Genomic DNA, 21644 nt, shown 5'->3' on the forward strand with positions numbered 1-21644 from the left:
ATAGGATTGTCAAATATATTACTAAAAGGTCAAAGCAAAAAATACTTAACTACCAAATGAAAAGGGCTGATGTAAATACAGAAGAGGATGGTGTCCTTGTCATACGATCAAAATAAAGGTGTTGTAAATACATCCATCAGCAACATCCACGAGGGCGTGTTCATCGTTGAGAAGGTTTACCGTTAATCTTGAGAGGAAGTTGTTGGAGAATACCCTAATGCTTTAAGGCCATCGGAAAGAACCTAGTGAGACGACACATTCGTAACCCAAAAGGGAGATGGGGTGGGTATTTAGTAACAACTAACATATGAGGCGGTTGAACATATTTTGGGAGGCATGTTTGTGCCCGAAGTGTTATGGGGAAGTGCCTTGAAGGTTCCCATACGGAAAATTGGGTAAGAAAAACTTTCCATGAAAATTTAAATTATGTTGATTTCTTATGCTCTTAGAATTGTGAATGTTGAGGCTCACATGCTAAGGGAATCAAGCACGTCACGAAGGACATCAAATAGTCTTACAGCACCCTAATTTATACCATTCGTTAAAATAAAACAATACTTTATTTTTGAGAGTCTTGAGAGCAAGTGGCCTCGATGATTACAAACGTTAAACAATATTAAGCATTAGTTATATAAATTCATTCAAGACCTTGGTCCCCCATTCCTATTGCAATTCCTTCCAGCAAAAGATCTTTTCCCATGAAAAAAACTATATATTCAATTATTCAAAGATGGTATCGGAATATACATCATCGTGTCTTAATGAAACATCGTCCAACCATTTATTGATATGTGACCTGACTACCAAGGTTGACTGCACCTTGTATTAGTAAGCACAAGAATTGAAGTGTCTTGGTATTCATGACTTAGAGATTAGTGTCTATCCTCTTTTCCTGATTGTCACTATGAGATACTCCCAAGTTCTTCTACATTTCAATATTATGAGTTCCAATGAAAGCAAATAAAAAAGTCACCACGCCTGTATATAGCTGCTTCAACAGTCAGTTCATCTCTCTAATACTGTATATTTGCAGATAATGCAACAAAACACATAGATGCCTACTTCACACTTCTTCAATACGCTAATTGGATCGTTGTTATTCTATTGATGCAAATGAAGATAACCAATGGATGAATATATATCGAAAACAACAAAAACACGTCTGATTTTTCAACGTCTATATAAATTACTTGAGAACAAGAACAGTTACTTATAGCTCCAGCAATGATCCTTCCACTGTCTTCAACAGTTACCATTTCCATTTTAGCATATGAAATGGACAATAAAATATAATGGGAAAAATATGATAACGTTCAAAATTGCAAAATCAGTTTTTAGTGAAAGGTGGACAAATGAAGACCCGACTATCTTACAAATTCACCAAAAAAAGATGGGCATTTTCCCAGCCTCTTTTGAGGCACCACATGAAAACTTGTCACCTCACACACTACAAGATCTATGCTTTTGCATCTTGAAAATGCCACCAAACAATGAGTTTCCTAGACAAATGAACCGGCAATATGTCCACTTCAAAGTTGCAACTTTCCATCAATTCAAGCAGGCAATCTTCATTCAGCTTAACTTTCCAATTTCAATTTTCTTCTTGATAGCACGATGACCATGATAAACAAAGGAATCTATGATACCAGAAACCGTGAAAACCCCTGATAAACAATATGCAACAGAAGGATGAGAAATTTGAAGAACCATGTGCTGAATTCTCAACAAAAGTTGCATTGATACGCGTGTTCTGAATCACTGAAATTTAGTAAGTCATCAGCTAGTTTATGTTAATACATGTTACTATCGCACATTAGTCAAATAGAGCACTTTTAAACATTTAATTCAGCATGTTTAATTCAGTCAAACAACAGAGGCAAAATAATCTCCCCAGTAACAGCACATCTCAATCCATCAATAATCCCTAGAAGCAGCCACTGTATTTGAAACATTCATATTCTCTTCCTACCTTAACACAGAGAGTAGATAAATGTATTCATGACAGAAATCAATCAGCTTACATAGTAAATGCACGTAAATGTACAAGTATATTCACTATACCGTTTGCAGAAAAAGACCACGTACCTCCAACAATAGCACAAACATTAGTTAGGAAATGCAAAAATGGTGTCCTCCGTTCTGTGAATTGCACCTGTAAATTTAAGGTCAGTCTAAGAAATTATCATGATCAAAGCAGCGACAATGAAATGACATATATGTGATACCAGGAACCAAACCAGTTCTGCTACCTACCCTTAAGCAACCAAAATAGTTTTATTATTTCCTTTCTCAATGCCAATTTAGTGAAAATATGTCAGGAATAAGTGCACAAGATGACAAGTTTTGTAATACAAGCCATGTAGACTAACACTCAGTTTGCACTAACCTTTATTGGAGAAAGGTCATAAAAGAAAAACACTCCAGGGAGGGAGCGAGTCAATCCAATTTCTGCAGCCTTGAAGTGTTCAGTCACTGAGAACTGCATACAACCAGAACAAATCTGCAGTTATACTCGTCTTCAACAACAAAGTACATATATGAAGCATCCGATTCTTTTATTTCCATACTAACCTGATTTGATAGGATCTTATGTCCTCTTATGTCAGTGTAGATGGTGGGGACAACCTAAAACAAGTAAACAATATATGAACTGAATAATATTTTCTCTCTTTCAAAGGATAACCTCTAAAAGGTTTGTAACATTATAGATATAAAAGTTATTCTATTCACAAATGATTTAGGGAATGGAAGAAATGTGTCACTGAGCACAGAATTCCCACCTTCAGAAAATACTGGTACATACCAGTTGAAGTTTGCTGTCCTTGTTCAACACTGCAATAGAATCATGAAATGAAATAACAGTAGTTCAAATGAATCTAGTTTCTTTATTTAGCATCTTCTCCAGAAACAGTCCATATCGATTATTAAACAAATTCGTTTCATTGTAATATTAGTCACGAACTCACCCATCAAGAGGATTAACAACTCCAGGAAAATGTGCTCCAAAACTCAACTTATGTATCTTATGACTGACCTGAAATTCAGAATTCCTTTTCTTTCTTCATAAGCATTCTTTAGTAGTAAATTCCATGCATAACAGATGATGCTCATTTCAGCATGTTGCAAAACTAGGACTAATTCCTAATTAGGAAGTAAAGAGCACAGAATAAAGCTATAAACTCTTAATTAGAAACAAAAGCCAATATACCTTTGTGAAAAGAGAAGAATAAAAAAAAGGAGAACTCAGCATAAGCTACTTACATTGAAAGTTTCCTTTTGAAATGCCAAGAGATCATGAACATGCATATTTGAATGTTGGAAACTTTTGCCTGGTGCAAAATGAAAATTCCCAGCTACTTTGTTCACCTCAATAGATCCATATAAGTTGCATCCTTCACCTTCCTCCTCTTTAATCTTTTGAAGGAATCCTTCCCTTTTACACTATATGAGGGCAAAAACAAATGGAGAATGAAATCAAATTATTAATATAAAGCAGCCCCAGATAAAAGCTAACATATATGAAACATGCATATTTGTACTACTTGCAAATAAATACTACATTATTATGCCATCTATAGTACATTAATGATTAAGCATTAGAGCGTCAACCATCTAGCAGTTACAACATACAAATTTTTAAACCATATAATAGGAAGTAGACCACTTATGGAATGAAATAGGTTATCCATCAACTGTCAACATGAATAAATAGTAATGTTTACAAAATGGGCCATCTGCATAAGTTCTAAAATGATAATTTAACTTAAGTATAAAGACTGAAAGGTCCAAAACACTAAATTAAGTTAGCTGCTAAAGATTACGAGTCAATGACATATAAAGTAGTGAAAAGGGATAAACAATTATTCTAATTTCTAAGAAGTTTTTCTTCCTCTTTGCAACACCACGATTGCCCTCTAGCCTCCATGTGGTGGTAGTGGAGCTGAAGCAAGAGCCAATTGTTTAGATGGAAGTGAAACTAAACATGAAGCCTCGACTACTGCAATCATATTCCTAATTAGGGGGACCATGATAGTGGATGGGGTGGTATCTCACCACTATCATCATCAATAAGAGAATTTTCCCTCCAAAACCATTATTCCATCCTCCAAATTATCCTCCTGGATTGTAGTCCCAAGTTTATATAAATTATCCCCAAGTTTATATAAATTATCCATCTTTGACTTCTCACAGACGGCACAATTGGCACTAATTTAGTGCCTCAATTGTCTTCTATTTTGACCAGTTTGTATAATGCTTGCATATAACTAACCTGAACCTCTAGATCCTGCTGTTATCTTCATCCCACCACCACGTGCTGGTGCTACAAGCCATGATATATGATAGTATTTTAGTGTAAGAACACCTGCTAAGGCATGTAGTGGAATATTTAGCTTTTCACGCCATTTTCCACCTCTATACAAATATGGTTATACAAGTTCACATCTCTAGGTTGAACAATGTATTTAATCTACCCTAGCGTGGTGCCCCTCTTCTCATATATCTTGCCAATGATTAGTTGACTTGAAACTACAAACCAAACCATGTTATAAATTGGCTTGAAGAACTATGAAACATACCTAACTTGTGACAAACAAAAAATGACTATCAAGAACAGTCTCCTTCACTACCTTAACACCATCTCTATCAGTGCTCAAGTTATCCCAGTCACCATAACACCCAAAGCCTGTCATACACGCAATAGGTGACTAAAGGTGAGGGAATAGATACCAAATCTAGTCTTTAAAATCTTAGGTAGCTGCAACCTAGAGTAAGTACCATAAAAGTAAAGGACCCTTGTATGCTCAGTGGCAAGTTTGATGAATTAAGATTCTTAACTTTTATACAAGAAATTAATATATCCACAGTGTTTATGCCTAACAATATCATCCATCAAAAGTTTCAATGTGTGCACCAAACACCAAAACTGAGAGATGTGAGGATGCACACACTCAATGACTTTTCCAACTCCCTCACAATTTAGGAGCTTTGAAATGTTTTGAATAGATGAAGTGATGAATAAAAAGACATGCAATACAAGAAACAATGCACCACTAGCCAAAGCACCCAAAACATTTATCAAATATTAGTTTCTAACATTTGTCCAACCATCAAATACACTGTATATCCTGGTATCCACCCACTCACATATAAATTGTGTCAGAGCTATTTGGATTCTTGCACTTTCCCTGTCTAGTAACACACAGTTACCCAGGGCCCTTATATCCTTTGGGGGTTTTGCTGATGGACTGAGCCATCAGGGGGGAGTCAAGGACATTGAATGGTACACCACGTGCATAGAGAAACCACACCACTTATGCATCCACGTCATCCCCACCACCAATATCAAGGAAATCTTCTATTGCTCATTTCGATCCAACCCCTGCATGCCTGGAGGTTTCACTATTTGTAACATGAAGGGATAACAATGTATTGCCACCAACTTTAGATGTTGAGTCAAATTGAACCTTTGCCTTTTTACCATGCATTTTTGTGCAGCTTCCTCTACCTTGATATAATTTTGTGAATCTTCTTTTGATACATTGTGGCAAATTGAGATCCCAATGGCCCCCTTATTACCATCACTCTCCAATACCCCACAAAAATGCCTCCTCATGTAGGTATATGTGAACTAGAATAACATTTTCCTTGATGACCATCATGCAACATAAAAATTTAGTAGTTCCACCACCCCACCCTCCTCAAGAAGTTTTGTCACAAATTTCCACAAGGGTGTTAATGAGGATTCTCAATCTTCATCCCCGTCCAAAACCTTCCTCATCTTCATATAATGGGTCACTATGAGAATAAATATCCTCTTCTTCCCTCTCATGCGTATCACCCACCAACACCATGAGAATAAAAAATGGAAGCATAAACCACAAGAAGAACAATTTCCTCCAGAATTACAAGAACAACCCACAATAAAATGAGGGAGAAGTAATGGAAAATAGTAAGACGAGGAAAATCACAAACAAACAGAAAAGCTATTAAAAATGGGCTTTGGGTTACCTCTTTAGCTCTCTAAATAATTTGTAATAATAGATGATGGTAACCTTTGCTCTCTCCTCCAAGCTCTCACAAATTTTCCTTCCTCAAAAACTAAGCGGTGCACTCAAGCTCAAGCATAGAAAGATGAATGTAATGAGAAAAATAGTGAGGGAGAACTTAAGAAGTGGTTTTGTTTGTCCCTTGAGTTTCTCCTAAACCCTAAACCTCCCCTAGGTCCCACCTCTAAGAGAATCAAATTATCCCTTCTCCATGTGTGCATCTAAGCAAGCTTGAGAGTGCAAAGGGAGTGTCTAGAGAGCATGCATCACATTCTCAACAGTGGTAAGGAGTGCACTAAAAGGCCTCGGAGCACACCCCCAAGGATTCTCCCACTTAAAACATAATTTTAGGGTGGGAGCAGCATTTAGGAGGATAGTTGTCATAAACCTACGTGGAATATACTTATTAAAGATGAGATCAAAGAAGACAGACACACTTCAAAACAAAGACCTCAACAATCTTCAAGAAAATTAAGAAAAAACAATTAATGGCCCACAAGGCATAAAAGAACAATTTGCACTTCTAATAGCAACATTTGTCGATCAACGATCCACGGCTTGAAATATAACCTTGCCAAATTCTAAAGCATGAAGTGAAAAAATGTAATAAATCAACCTCGAAAGCATTCATATTGCCAATCAATCACTTAATGAAACTAGTGATAAGAAAGAAAATATGCTCTAAGAGTCCCTCTAGCAATTCCTTCACCTCAACATCCATGATGCCCTCAACAAATTCAACTTTCTTTTATCAATGAACCACTAATGGGGCACAAACTTCTATTAAGTTAATGATTAAAATAAAGGAGAAGCAAGAAGTAGACAAGATTGCCACTAAATGTTTTCTAAGGAGAGACATTCCTTTCAAGGTTGCAAACAGCCCATTCTACCAAGCAATGTTGGATGTTGTTTGCCTACAGCACAAGGCCCCTACTTATAAACAAAAAGCCCAATTATGCTTGTAAATTGGTGAAGCTTAAGGAATCATGGGAAACCACTAGATGCACCTTGAAGTTAGATGGTTGGAAAAATGGGAGGGGCGACACAATTCTTACTTTCTTGGTTAATGTCATAGGGAGGCAATATTTTATTAAATTGGTCAATGCACCCATAATTTAAAATGTAGTATTATTATGTAAGTCATTGGATGCAATCATCTAAGGGATAGATCTACAACATGTTGTCCATGTCATAATGGATAACATTGTTAATAACATGGATGTTGGCATGGCACTTATGAAAATATATTTAACCTTGTTTTGGACTCCTCCCACTACCCATTACAGTGATTTGATTTTAGAGGATATGGGAAGAAGCAGTGTCCCATGGGGACGTATCCCTAAGGGTGGGGCAAGATTGGGGTCGTTCCCCCACATTTCCGAGACAAGGGAACAGTTGGGGAAATGTTTCCCCATGTCCCCATTTTGGGGAAATGTGGGAAAGCATAAGGGAAATTCTTCCCTGGTGTGGGGGACATGTTCCCCAAAATATGGACTTGCGACTGGATTGCCGGAAGGGCATCCACAGTTGTATTCAGAACTATTGCTTAATAATAATAAACCCTCGGAGTTGCTGCACCGATTTTCCCACATCGGTTTTTTCCGGGGACTATTTGTCCAAAAATAATTGTGTCCTATGTGTTGTAGTTTTCTTTCTTGCTCAGTATTTTGTTTCTGCATATATGTAAATTAAGTGAAAGTTGCAGATGTATTTACTTCGAAATTTACCGTAGAAGACAGTAAATAACTTGTATGATTTAATCAAGTAGGAGAAGTAACATCAGTTTGTTGCAGTAGGGATTCTGGCTTAGGAATTTCACACATGGCTCACAAAACAATCCAAAGATAATGCCCCGTCCCCATAGGAAGCTTATGATGGAGTCCGCTAGCCTAAAGTGGTACCCGTAGGCTAAAGTGGTGAAATAATTAATAAGGGGACTTAAATTTGCCTAAGGAAACTTTATTAAAGAAGGAGAAAGGATGATATTTCCTAGGCAAGTTGGATGTCACTTTAACTTTATAAAATGGAGTATCATAAAGTGACTTTATAAAAGTGAAATTAATAAAAAGAAAAAATAAATAATAAACAGCGAAAAGGGAAGGTGAAGATGAAAAGACAAAAGGGAAGGCAAAGATGAAAAGACAATCCTAAACTCACTAAAGGGGGGAATTGAGGAGATATAATTCATTCATGCATTGTGTGAGTTTGAAGAGAGAGCTCTTGGAGAGAGTGGGAAGATGAATCTGAGGGCTTTGGAGCCCTAGCTGCCATAGAAGACTTCAGTGTTGCAACGAGACCTCCTAGTCTGGATATGAGAGTGAATTCATTCAGATTTCCCCATTGAGCTTCAATGGACAACAAGATTTCTGAGAAATGTTGAGGTACTCAAGATTTATCAATCGTTTTTATATCTTTATACAGTATTTCCCATTTCTTTTGACAGGGTAGAGATTTTCTTGAGACAATAGAGAGAGATTGTGTACAGGAGCAGTAATTTCTCCAGCTTCCTGGGCCCACGAATTATCTGAAGGAGCCTGCATATTTTATTGTGGGGACCAGCCTACATATGTCCCACAGAGTAAAAGCGGAGAGCCTCACGTGACTGGATTTTCAAGGAAGTTATGGGAACGAGTTTCTATACACCAGTGGCACGATTTTTACCCTCTTAGTGAGCTGAGTTATTTCAATTTTATTATTGGGCAGCGGCCATAGCAAGCAAGAGTTTTCTGAAGAGAAAGGGGACGAGTTACCTAATATATTGCTGCTGGTTGGTCTGTTGGTATTCTGGGTCAATTTCTGCCATACCAGAACGAGTTTGTCTCAGTTTGGATGCCATTTAGAGGCTGTGTGTGTGGCTGTATATTCTTTTCACTAGGTAGAGTATCTGAGTCTATTTGTTGACTGTGGGAAGTGTGACTTACTGCTGGTGTGATATCAGTCAAGGGGATTATTGATAAAGGGACGTGGACTTGTCCTATAGTGAATCATGAACTAGTTGAAGCGTGGCACCTCTGGTAGCAGCGTACATCACTACAAATATATTCATACAATTATCCCAGGTTGAAAGATCTCATGATAGTCTGAGCACATAAATCCAAATATGGGCCCGCGAGGACAAATTCCACTGTTAAACAGAGTTAGTGCGAAGTCCTTGTGAAAAGGGACAATTTCCCTCAAGTTAAAATGTTGAAAGTGTGGCTTCTCTGTGGGCTCAGAATTGTCATCATTCTTGTGGCTGAATTCTGTTAAATAAGGGCCAAGCTTCCCTCTGTTCAGAGCTAGTTAAACACACTCCACAAGGTACCGCATTTGGAGAGTTTTTCTGTGCTGATTTGGACTCTGTTCTAGAAGAGAGAAGGAACAAGTTTACTGCCTGCTGGTTGATTTACCCCTTGTTAGTTGAGTTTAGCAGAGTCGAGGGACATGTTTATTAACTTGCTGTAGCTGATACTGAGGTGCCGATATCTGTCGAAGAGGTAGCCAAAAATCTGCCAGTAACTTACTCAAATCTGGTATCTCAAATGTCGAAGCGGACTGTGAGTTAATGCCATCATAGACAGTGCATATATATATATATATATATATATATATATATATATATATGATTTTGTTTGTGTACTAGCTCTTCCCTTTATCTATCAAAATAGTTAAATGACTGCTAGCATCTACAACTGACAACATCATTGTGTAAATTCTGAACATGTATTTCAGTGACTACTCTTGTTATTAGTATTATAATATTATTTATGCTTGCTGGGTCTAAAGTTCATATTAAATTAATATTCTGAAGTGCTTCCACAAGTATTTGTTCCAGCATATTATGTATTTACATGAGCCAACAGCAAGAAATTCACCTACAGCATTTGGTACACAAACTGTTTGTTAAAATGCTACAGTGAACCAAACCATACAAACTCGGGACTCTCTGTGGTTTTCTCTTAGTTATTTGCAGTGTTCCACGGGGACTCGCCCCCCCCTAGGGGTCTAGTTTCCTCGCTCCCCCGCGCTCCGGGGACTTGGGGACGAGTAGGGGACGTTTCCCCACACTCCCAAAATGGAGGAAACTCAGGGGGACGTGCCAGGGAAACGTTTCCCTTCCCTGAGGGGACGTTTCCCCACGCTCCCAAAAAAATGGCCTTGCTTATAGTTTATGATTTAATAGACCTAAAGTGGTACAAAGCTACTCATGTTCTGTATGGGGATAACGTCTTGTGCTGTCTTTTGGTTTCAACAAGCGTTATTTTAGAGGGTCAGTATCATGAAAAATTTGCTGGACCATATAGCACGTACATGAATTTTCCCTTTTAAAACTTCTCCTTTTTTTCTCAAGTGATGGCTGGATTACAGTGGGGAGATAACTAGAGTGACAGGCAAAGAATATGAGACATTCAGTTTGTGTTTTTAATTTGCATGACATTTGACATACAAACTATGGAAGCAGCACCTATCTCAAGTGAGAAATAATTGGGTGTACTATAGACTAACATGCGTTTACTGCAAGCATGACAAAATACTATGGGCAGCAAGAAATCTCAGGAACTGTCGTTATATATGAATTTATACAGTTACAAAATTTACACAGAGCACAGTTGCTCAGCTTGAATTCTCAGGTCTGAAAATTATTTTCACCCCTGAAATACACTGCTAGTTTGAAGTTTGAACTGCATGGCATTGCTCTAATAAGGTAGACAAATTATCCATGCCATCGTTGGTCACCCAAGTTGGTTCGCAGATGGTCATCCTGCAGTCAATGTCATTTGATAGTAAACTGTCAGAAACTCTTTCATGTGATCTTCTCATCTCTCCTGGAACTAAAACTCTTCTTTCAGCATATGGTGTACTGTCTATATTATATATAATATAACAAACTTTCTAGCTGTTGGATCCAATACAGCTGGACAACCCATTGTAGTTGCCCCTTCTACTGCCAATGCAGTGTTCCTGATCTGTTCATTTACCTTTTCACAGAATTCAGTGGATAACTTATCAAGCTGAAGCTCTCCCTCTGTCTGACCAAAATCTAAATTAGAATTTGACCAAGCTGAATTAGAATTTTAAATTTATTATTTTATATGATATTATAAATTTGGATAATGTCAAATGATATTCATATCAATGATCATGCTTTGCAGCTTTTCAATTCAAACCAAATTGTCATAGTGGACTCAATTAATAAATTATATTTTATATTTATAAATTTTTAAGACCCTGACGCTCCCCCACGTTTCCTAAAAAATGGTAGGGAGCTTTTGCATAGGCCACTCCCACACCCCCTCGCTCCCTCGCCCCCTCGTCCCGGAACCTTGGTGGAACATTGGTTATTTGGTTGGGTATCTTACACCAAAGGTCCATTCTTTTTTTACCAGCCAACTAGTTTTTTCCATGGCTGGAAATCTAGTATTGTCTTGCCAACATCCCAAAGTTTTTGGATCCCATTTGACAATATGGTGATCCTGAAGATGGGACAAATCAACAAAGATTGTCTTGTAAACTATGTGACCAATATATGATAGAAGGCATTAGCCCATTAAACTAGCGCATGGCTAAAATCCTTAGGCATGATGTCAGGTTTTGTAATAAATCAACCCAAAATATTACGCAAAATTCCTGTCATTCTATTTATGAAAAGGATAAAAAAAGACAGAAAAGGAAATTGTTACCAAAGTTGAAATTGTTGCCATTAAAGTGGTTGGATCCTCAAGAACCACAAGTAGATCTGGGAATCAAGATAGTGAGAGAGACTCCATGGATTCACCTTCAATGAAAACCCCACCTTTCTTTGTTTCAAGAATCAAAGATGGGTCACAAGCTTCCATCCAACAATGGTTAAAAGAATGGAGAAGCAAGAAGTTGTTGAGAAATCTATAGGGCAATGATTAGAGTGATTTCTTTTTTCTTGATAACTGTGTGCGATGTCTTTTACTTTTTCTTACTTATTAGCTTCTTTATTTATTATTATGTTTGTATATCATCAAACAGCGACAAAAATAAGAAGAACAAGAACACAGAATGTAGGCTACAAGGCAGGGCCAAAACCTCTCCACTTGAGAGGAAAACCCGCAAATCTCCTCTCCTTATAGATTCTTCAATTGACGAATTCCAAGACCTCTAGACCAAGACCAAGTCCAATCCTTCTGGATGATGTGCTATCCTTTGTCCAAGTCAAACTCAGTCAAATCTTTTCCAACTTCAAAATTTCGGCCTCTACTGCCGATCTGGAATTTTCGGTCCTCCCAACAGCGGTTATTACCACACATGTAAGCTTATTCTGACCTCCCAAGACTTCTTCAGACCTTTGCTTGGCTTTCTCCTTCTTTTGGTGCTTGAGGATGGCCTAATGTGACCTTTGTTGACCTTCTTTCTCTTCCTTCTTCAAGATCAAACTTGTAGAAGAAAAACCCTAGGCTAGCGCAGAAACCCTACCCTTCCTTTGCATGTGTGACAGAGAAATAGCCCATAAACAAGTCTTCTTCATCATCTTCCTTCTACGTTGCCTTCTTCCTCTTCCTCCTTCACTTGAATGAGTGAGTGATGAATATCTTCCAAGGAGGTCGAGTTCCCTACTTTATATAGGCTTCTTAAGGTGGACGTGTCTCCTCAAATTAGGTTGACTTCCTAGCTACCAAGCCAACTTGGCCTTGAAGGGTATTTTGATACTTTTAATGACAAAATAATTTTATTTACAAGTTACAATATGCCCGATGGGTCTTCAACTTATGACAACGACTCTTTTGACTTCTTGACCTTTGGACAAATCCTAGAAGCACTCAATGGATGCTTGACCTCTAAAATTAAAGACCTTGAGCATGAAACTCATGCTCCAAATATAATTATAATAACTTTTCTTTCATTTTACAATATACAAGAATCAAAACTACATTTCATATTTATGGACACCGAACCTAGTTACACATTTTTCAACACTCCCTCTTAACTAGGGAGGTATTCATAAATGGTACATGGACATTTTCAATCTAAAGAGATCTTATAAGAAGAGTCGGATTGGTAACCCATCTGTTCAAAGGTCTTGGAATTCATGAATTGAAGAATCTATAAGAAGAGAAGAGATTTGCGGGTTTTCCTCAAGTGGAGAGGTTTTGTCCCTAGCTTGCAGCCTACATTTTGTGTTCTTAGCTTCTTTATTTATTATTATGTTTGTATATCATCAAACAGCTACCAAAACAAGAAGAACAAGAACATTGAATGTAGGCTGCAAGTCAGGGCCAAAACCTCTCCACATGAGAGGAAAACCCGCAAATTTCTTCTCTTCTTATAGATTCTTCAATTGACGAATTCGAAGACCTCTAGACCAAGTCCAACCCTTCTGGATGATGTGCTTCCTTTGTCCAAGTCAAACACAATCAAATCTCTTCTAGCGGCACAACTTCGACCCCCAACTTTAGAATTTCGGCCTCTACTATAGGTCAGAATTTTTCGGTCCTCCCAATAGCAGTTGTTGCCACATGTGTGAGCTTATTCTGGCCTCCCAAGACTTCTTCAAGCCTTCGCTTGGCTTTCTCCTTCTGGTGCTTGAGGATGGCCTAATGTGACCTTCGCTAACCTTCTTTCTCTTCCTTCTTCAAGATCAAACCTGTAGAAGAAAAATCATAAACCAGCAGTAGAAACCCTAACCTTCCTTCACATGTGTGAGAAAGAAATAGCCCAGAAACAAGTCTTCTTCTTCGTCTTCCTCCTTCGCTTGAATGAGTGAGTGATGAATGTCTTCCAAGGAGGTTGAGTTCCCTCCCTTATATAGGCTTCTTAACGTGGACGTGGCTCCTCAAATTAGGCCGATTTACCAGCTACCAAGACGACTTGGTCTTGAAGGGTATTTTGACTCTTTTAATGACAAAAGTGTCAAAATAGTCCAGAAACAAGTCTTCTTCATCCTCTTCATTCTTTGTTGCCTTCTTCCTCTTCCTCCTTCGCTTGAATGAGTGAGTGATGAATGTCTTCCAAGGAGGTCGAGTTCCCTCCTTTATATAGGCTTCCTTAAGGTGGACATTGCTCCTCAAATTAGGCTGATTTACCAACTATTGGTCCGACTTGGTCTTGAAGGGTATTTTGACACTTTTAATCAACATTGATAATATCAGTATCGGCAAAATATCGGCGAGGGTCCTTTAAACATCTTATCCAGTGTTCCACGGGGACTCGCCCCCCCCCTAGGGGTCTAGTTTCCTCGCTCCCCCGCGCTCCGGGGACTTGCGGACTAGAAGGGGACGTTTCCCCACGCTCCCAAAAATGAAGAAACTAAGGGGGACGTGCCAGGGGGGCGTTTCCCTTCCCTGAGGGGGCGTTTCCCAAAAGGGGGACGTGGGGGGACGTGGGGGGACGTGAGGGGGCGAGGGGGGACGTGGGGGGGCGTGAGGGGGCGAGGGGGGACGTGGCACATTAAAAACCATTTAAATTAATTAAACGCTGAATTTAATCTTTAATTAAGAGTTAATTAACGTTTAGGGTTTTGGAAAATGGCGGTTTCATGTTATAAAAACGGCACCTGAGCCATGAACAACACACTCACAGCCTTTGCAAGTTTGTTGAGCGCTCCACTCACTGTTTCACTGTTTGGATTTCCGATTCATCATTCCAGAACTCCTCCCTCTCTCTGGTCGAGCGTCCTAGAAGCAGCAGCTCCCATCGAGCATCGTGCGAGCAGCACCTCCCTGAGCAGCGCTGCGTGTTGAGGAGCGGACTGCTACAGCTGAACAGGTTAGTAACAGACTAACAGTTCAATAAGTGATATAACAGTATAACTTATAAGTCTCCAACAGATCAATAGTGCGCATTGTTTGGTGTGTCTTGACGGCTGTTTTAACTTTTTTTTAAGCGACAATGCTATCGTAACTTCCAGCCATCAGTTCTCCCGTAGAGTCACCATGGTCTCGAAAGAAACCAGGTTTCCATGTTTCAGTTATAAATTAAAAATTTTAAATATATTATGCAGGGTTTCATATGACGCCGGACGGCCTTGTCTACGGCCACACTGGTTTTCATATGACGGCCTTGTCTCGATTTTACATATATTCTGCAGTTTTTATGATTTATCATTGCACAGTACATCAGCCCTTTCCGAATCATTGGGCGTGTGAATGAAGTTTGGGCAATCATCAGAGTGTCTGTCTCAGAGCAGTGTCCACTGTCAACCAAATAGGCTAGCCGCTATTCATATATTAATATTATCAGTTGAAAATCTACGGCCTGCCTAACTAATATCAATATAAAATTTATTGCTGTGAAGTAGCCCTGAAAATTGAAATCGGTTTGCTTTTGTGATGCGTGTGTACTGTTGGTGTAGTTAGAGTTAAATTACAATGTTTTTCCATGGTTAAATCATAAATGCCCTTCTACACCCTGCCCAGTCAACTTCGGTATGATTGAGCAATATTGCTAATAATGTATATGACAACGCTCATACTGATGCCAATTAAGCTAGAAGCTTTTATAAAAACATGATTGCGGCTCTAAAATATATGAACCGTTTCAACTTTCAAATATATTATATAACACAAAGGTTTGGATGAAGTTTATCCATCTAAATATGAAACATTGTTTCTCGCCTGTCTTAGAGCTTATCCCAATACTCCATTATATAGTCTTTTACACAGCCTGCAAACTTATGAAGATGTTGATTTCCACACAATACAAAAAAACAGAAACTTTGGTTTTATTGAAAATAATCCAATGTCAAGGCCTCCAATATTTCATCAAGTTCTTGCAATCCTTGCTTTAAATTTTTACCTTCCAAAGATTTAATGTAGGTATCATATTCCTCCACTTCTGTTCATCCAATAATCCTTTTCCAAGATCCCATGAAGGGTGTTTTATGGATTCAATCCTTTGACTAATTAGGTTTACAATCATAGATGTTGGTTTTTATTATTACATCATACGATTTTCATAATTGTTTGGAGTTAATTACACAGTATGATTTTCAGCATATGGTGTACTGTCTATATTATATAACAAACTTTCTAGCTGTTGGATCCAAATTTCCAATACAGCTGGACAACCCATTGTAGTTGCCCCTTCTACTGCCAATGCAGTCTCCCTGATCTGTTCATTTACCTTTTCACAGAATTCAGTGGCTACTGGCTACCTTATCAAGCTGAAGCTCTCCCTCTGTCTGACCAAAATTTAAATCTATAGTGTGCCACTGTGCTGCACCTCATAAAGATCTGGAATTTGGTAGTTTACTTCTTCCATGCCACCTTTTTCTACCAAAAAATTGCTCATCACTGTTTTTCTAAGGACAGTTCTCTCTTTGTTTAAGTTTTCTTCTAAGAAGGATTGTGTAAATTTTCAAATTCATTGCTTTCTTGCTCTAGGAATTCTTTAACTCAAGGAATATAACTTACCAAATCAGGTTAATAAATTAATACACTTGGCAGATGTCAATAGCAAACTTAGAAACCACTGTCCAAAAGAAAACTTATATGATATTATAAATTTAGATAATGTCAAATGATATTCATATCAATGATCATGCTTTGCAGCTTTTCAATTCAAACCAAATTGGCAAATTGTCATAGTGGACTCAATTAATAAATTATATTTTATATTTATAAATTTTTAAGACCCTGACGCTCCCCCACGTTTCCTAAAAAATGGTAGGGAGCTTTTGCATAGGCCGCTCCCGCGCCCCCTCGCTCCCTCGCCCCCTCGTCCTGGAACCTTGGTGGAACACTGATCTTATCAGCAATATCGGCAAGCATAAAAAATGCATAATATATTCATTTTTCAGATTTTTAAACATATAAAGCAATAACAACATGAACTAAACACATTGGCACATAAATATGAAGAAAGCACTAATATATATGATGTCAAATAGAAATGATACATCAAACTTCAAAAGCAATATCAAATCCTACTAATTCCTTATAATTATCCAATCAAGAACTCAAATGTGGAGAAATAATACAAAATAATATCACATATATAAAAGTATCTCATCATCATGAGTTATAAACTTATATGTAGCAAAACAAATAAAACTAGCAACTATCTATCTGAGACCAGTGCCCTCTCCCTAACAACTATCTTTCTGTCTTGTTCAGCGATTGCTTCAAGAGCTTTTTGTATAACCTTTGCACTAGAAACCATACAAGGCATTACATCTGCATCATTTGCAGGGAGTTTAGCCAGATGGTATTTCAATCGCGTAACCCCTCCTGACATCTTGGTCCCACACAATTTCCATGATATATATGCTTAATTTGCCCCACCAACAAGCTCCCCATACTCCCAAAATGGGTCCAAGGCTTTTGGCATATTTGACATTTGTAGTGAACTAATTCAAACCTAGGGCTCAAAACAAAAAACAAAAAATTGGCAATAAACCCCCCAACACAAAAAATAATAAGTAATAACCACCTCATTTAAAAAAATTACTACATTATTTTCATTTTGCAATGTGAATGAAAAATGGCAATAAGAGGGTGCATAAGAAAGTTGAAAAAAAAATGAAGCTTGCTATCCAAATATGGAGAAAACCCTTGCATTGGCTCATGGGCATGAAAATCATAGCAAATGGAAAAAGAACAAAGAAACAAAATGTTGGTAGGCAAAGAGGCAAGCAAGCATAACCATAAATCTATGAAAAAATCATTAACATAGGGGTTTTTAAGAACATACCTGTTAATAGAAGAAATGAAGTTTGTCTCACTGTTGTTCAATCTTTGATCCACAAAAAGATCTTAGTTGGTGGTGATAATCGTTGTTTGATCCTCAGTCCCTCCTTGACAACCACCACAAAACTCTTCCCCTTCCTTCTCCAACACTCAGAAACAGAAATGAAGAAAAAAAAAAGACAAATTTCCCTTTTTCTAGCCGCGACCTAGCCTGCCCAGCGATATTTTATATCGTCACGCGATATTTTGCCGAGATATCAGCGATATCTTAGAAATATCACGATATTTTCGGGAGCCAAAATATCGCGATATTTTCTCGGCGATATTTCGGCTTGCCGAAAATATCCGATATTTATGATATTCGGCGATATCTCGCCGATATTATCATCACTGCTTTTAATGACAAAAATAATTTTCTTTACAAGTTACAATGTGCCCGATGGGGTCTTCAACTTATGACAATGACTCTTTTGACTTCTTGACCTAGGACAAATCCTAGAAGCACTCAATGGGTGCTTGACCTCTAAAATAAAAGACCTTGAGCATGAAACCCATGCTCCAAAAATAATACTAATAATTTTTCTTTCATTTTACAATATACAAGAATCAAAAGTACATTTCATATTTATGAAGACCAAACCTAGTTACTTATTTTTCAACAGAAGCAAATAGAGTTGTGGGGACTTTTCTAAAGCGACATACCTTTAAGCATCAAAAAAGATTAATCCATTTTTCCAACCAATATGTAGTGTGATGCTATTGCTATTCTTGGCTCGATCTACGAGTGCCCTACCTACAAAGAGTTGTGGGGGCCAATTCTACAAGCAGAAAAGAATGACATCAATATAAGATTGGATAACCTAAACAAGTCATTGGAGTCCACTAGATGCACAGTGATGTCTGATGGTTGGACAGATAGGAAGGGTAGGAACATTCTTAATTACTTGGTACATTGTCCTAAGGGTGCAATATTATTAAACCCATTGATGTATCGATGCATGCTAAATATGTGACATTGTTGTGTGAATTGAAGGATGGATCCATCTAAGAGATTGTTTTGCAACATGTTGTGCAAATCATAAAAGATAATGTAGCTAATTATATGGATGCCCATCCATCAAATCAACACCTCACATTGTTATAGACTTCATTTGTTGGCCTTTGCATCATTTTGATCCCTGAGGATGTGGGAAAAATTATCCTTGATCAAGGACGCCATTGATCAAGCTAGGAGCATCACAAAATTCATGCATAACCATGGATTTGTTCTTAACCTCATGAGGAAATTCACAAGAAACATGAAGCTATTGCATCCCAGTGTCCCACAATCATATGTTTTTCCAATAGTTTCATTTTTCTTTAGTCTATGCCCTAATGTCACGCTGAGTTGAAGCAAATGCTTGTTTATGATGAGTGATGTGATTGTGCATTTAAGACGTCAAGATAGCAAAGTCATCACTAACCTAGTGTCATGACATTTCCCTGGACAATATTAACAAATTGTATGAGTGGAGGGTGGAGTAAAATGCTCCTGTTATGGAGGAGGCACTTGCATGGTCAAAGGGTGAGGAGGAGGATCAAGGACAGGCATAGGGGACAAGGGAGGAGCAGCAAGAGTGGGGTCGAGACAACTTTAACATCATGGAGGGTGATGTGGCAGCATCAGAACCACCTTCTACACATATTGGTACAGCTACACCCATTAGTTGAGCTCAAATAGATGATGTAGTTGCAAACCTGTCCCAACCTTTTCCCATAAAAGGGCAAGAAGGAATTGATATTGGATGGCCAGCTCTAGACTTGTGATTATAGATGACTCATGATATTGAGATAGATTTAAATATTTGATGTCATTTTATATTGATTGTCCACTTTTAAGTCCATCACTAGATAGATATTAGGGTTTAGGATTCAACTTTCATGTATCATTCTTAATTTGGCATCCACTACTCATATATATCAGTGTTTTTTTCCATGTTTATGTGCCAATGTGTTTGTTCAATGTTGTTGCTGGTTTATATGTTTAAACAATTGGGAAAAATTGAATTTATTTTGTACTCTGTAATGCTTGCCATTGTTTGCTCATTTTTTCTGTATTTTTTTGCAAATGTTGCCAGGAAGTTAAACTCCGGAACCTGGCCGATTTTTGTCAATGCTGATATTTTCAACGATGATATCGATTATTACCTTGGATTGCATCCCTTAGCATCGATGTGTCTCTAGGCGCTATATAATGAGTCTTCTTGACTTCCTATCACTTTCATAGCATTGTAACAGTCACTCCCTAGTTAATATTATTTTCCCCTTGAACATTTATGGGTTTTTTGTGTGTATTTCTATGATGGTTGCATTAATGAACCATTTAGTTAATCATCGAAGTTAGCTCATGGCCATTCATTTTTCCACTCCTCATCTAATGCCCAATCTTCAGATCTGCATTCCGCATACTTTGATTTGGACTTTCGGCACACCCAAATTTCATTTATAGAGAAGAAGGCAGAGAAGGAAAAAGAATAAGTTTGGAAAATAATAATAATGGCATTGAAATCCTTGATATATATATCTTATTATTTTTCCTTCTCTGCCTTCTTCTCTATAAATGAAATATATATATATATATATATATATATATATATATAGCGAGAGAGAGAGAGAGAGATAACAATCCTCAACCCTAAGCAGAAGTCAAAAAGCTACACATATGGATGATATTTGCCAAAAAGAAGAGTATAAAACCCATGGGATATAATATCCTAGAAACATCACAAGATAGTTGCCACCAAACACTATGTCTGTAAAACAAAGGTGCAAATACGCCATGGAAAACATAAGTTTGTTCTCAAAATAAAGGCCCCTACAACAGCCACTCTCAACACCAAAGACATTGTGTCAAAAGGAGACTACATTAGCCAAAAGGGAATTGCACCATGCAAATTAAACCACAAATAAAAATAATAAAATAATAAAATAATAAAAGTAAAAACAAAAACCCACAACAGAAAATACTCCAAAAACAATAGAAGATATCCAACTAAGGAACTACCACAAAGATAAACAAAAAGCATTCAAGTATCTACTCATCATGCCACAAGTCTAAAAGCACCCTCCATAGAAGGTTCATTAACAAATGCATCACAAAACAAGGCATAAGAAGCCCATAAATATCCCAGGACATAAATAATATTTAATAAATAATGATTGATACAATGATATGAATGTCATAGGTAGTCAAGAAGACTCCTTATGGAGTGTCTAAAAGACACATCCACAGTAAGGGAGGGACACAACCGGCTGGGTCAGTAACCTGAAGGTTCATGCAACAAAAAGAACATTAAAAGCATACAAAGCCACAATGAAAGAAAATGTAAAATGCAAAAGATAGTCAAGGCAATATTTAGCACATGGGCAAAAGCCTAGCATGAGCTATACCCCCCTTAGTAGCCATCACCCAGTTCCACAAAGCATTTAATGCTTCGTCTATATAAAAAAACTCTTGATTGTCCCAAACCTGATGAACGAGAAACCACTACATGCTAAAGGGGTATTGAATAAGCATAAAGCAAGCTTGGGTTCCTACGCTATGCACCAAATAAAAACAAATCATTAAAGCAAAAGACGCACAAGAGGGGTTGAAAAAGCAAGCCGAGGAAAGAGGCAGCTCATGCCACCACAATTACTCCCTCCTTACATCAATACACTCAAGATGTCAAACCCCCATAGGTTGGTCTCATGGTTGTGGCACCTTCCTTGAAGTCTCTCCCACTCCATCACCATGATATCACACACACCTATGGATCGATGGGCTAACTTGGGACATATCACTCCCCTTCAGTAGGGGGGGGGGGGGGCACCTAATATGGTTCTTGGCCTAATCATCCCAATTCCCTTTACATATCTTGATCTAGTCAAACATTTGAAAGCGAGTTTTGTGTGAAGTATTTTTGTGCCCCTAACATTAGATATG

The 21644-nt window shown here is 37.8% G+C and overlaps 1 protein-coding gene across 4 annotated transcripts in view; it reads right to left on the reverse strand.

Moving 5' to 3' along the window:
* Positions 1-1163: 1163 nt before the first annotated feature.
* The window catches only part of LOC149151482 (uncharacterized), a 157231-nt gene continuing 136750 nt past the window's right edge, over positions 1164-21644 (reverse strand). For all 4 annotated transcript variants that reach the window (XM_089438486.1, XM_089438484.1, XM_089438485.1 and 1 more), the window contains exons 8-14: positions 3262-3441; positions 2967-3034; positions 2781-2832; positions 2572-2625; positions 2387-2479; positions 2086-2152; positions 1164-1664 (exon numbers count right to left, since the gene is read on the reverse strand). In XM_089438486.1, coding sequence (XP_089294612.1) covers positions 1573-1664; positions 2086-2152; positions 2387-2479; positions 2572-2625; positions 2781-2832; positions 2967-3034; positions 3262-3441 — 606 coding nt within the window. In that variant the 3' untranslated portion in view covers positions 1164-1572. The remainder of the gene's footprint in view (positions 1665-2085; positions 2153-2386; positions 2480-2571; positions 2626-2780; positions 2833-2966; positions 3035-3261; positions 3442-21644) is intronic.

The sequence above is a fragment of the Pinus tabuliformis genome, chromosome 9 (genome assembly GCF_031772625.1).
Source record: "Pinus tabuliformis cultivar Carrire ecotype Pingquan chromosome 9, CPIR1, whole genome shotgun sequence".
Classification (NCBI taxonomy): domain Eukaryota; kingdom Viridiplantae; phylum Streptophyta; class Pinopsida; order Pinales; family Pinaceae; genus Pinus; species Pinus tabuliformis.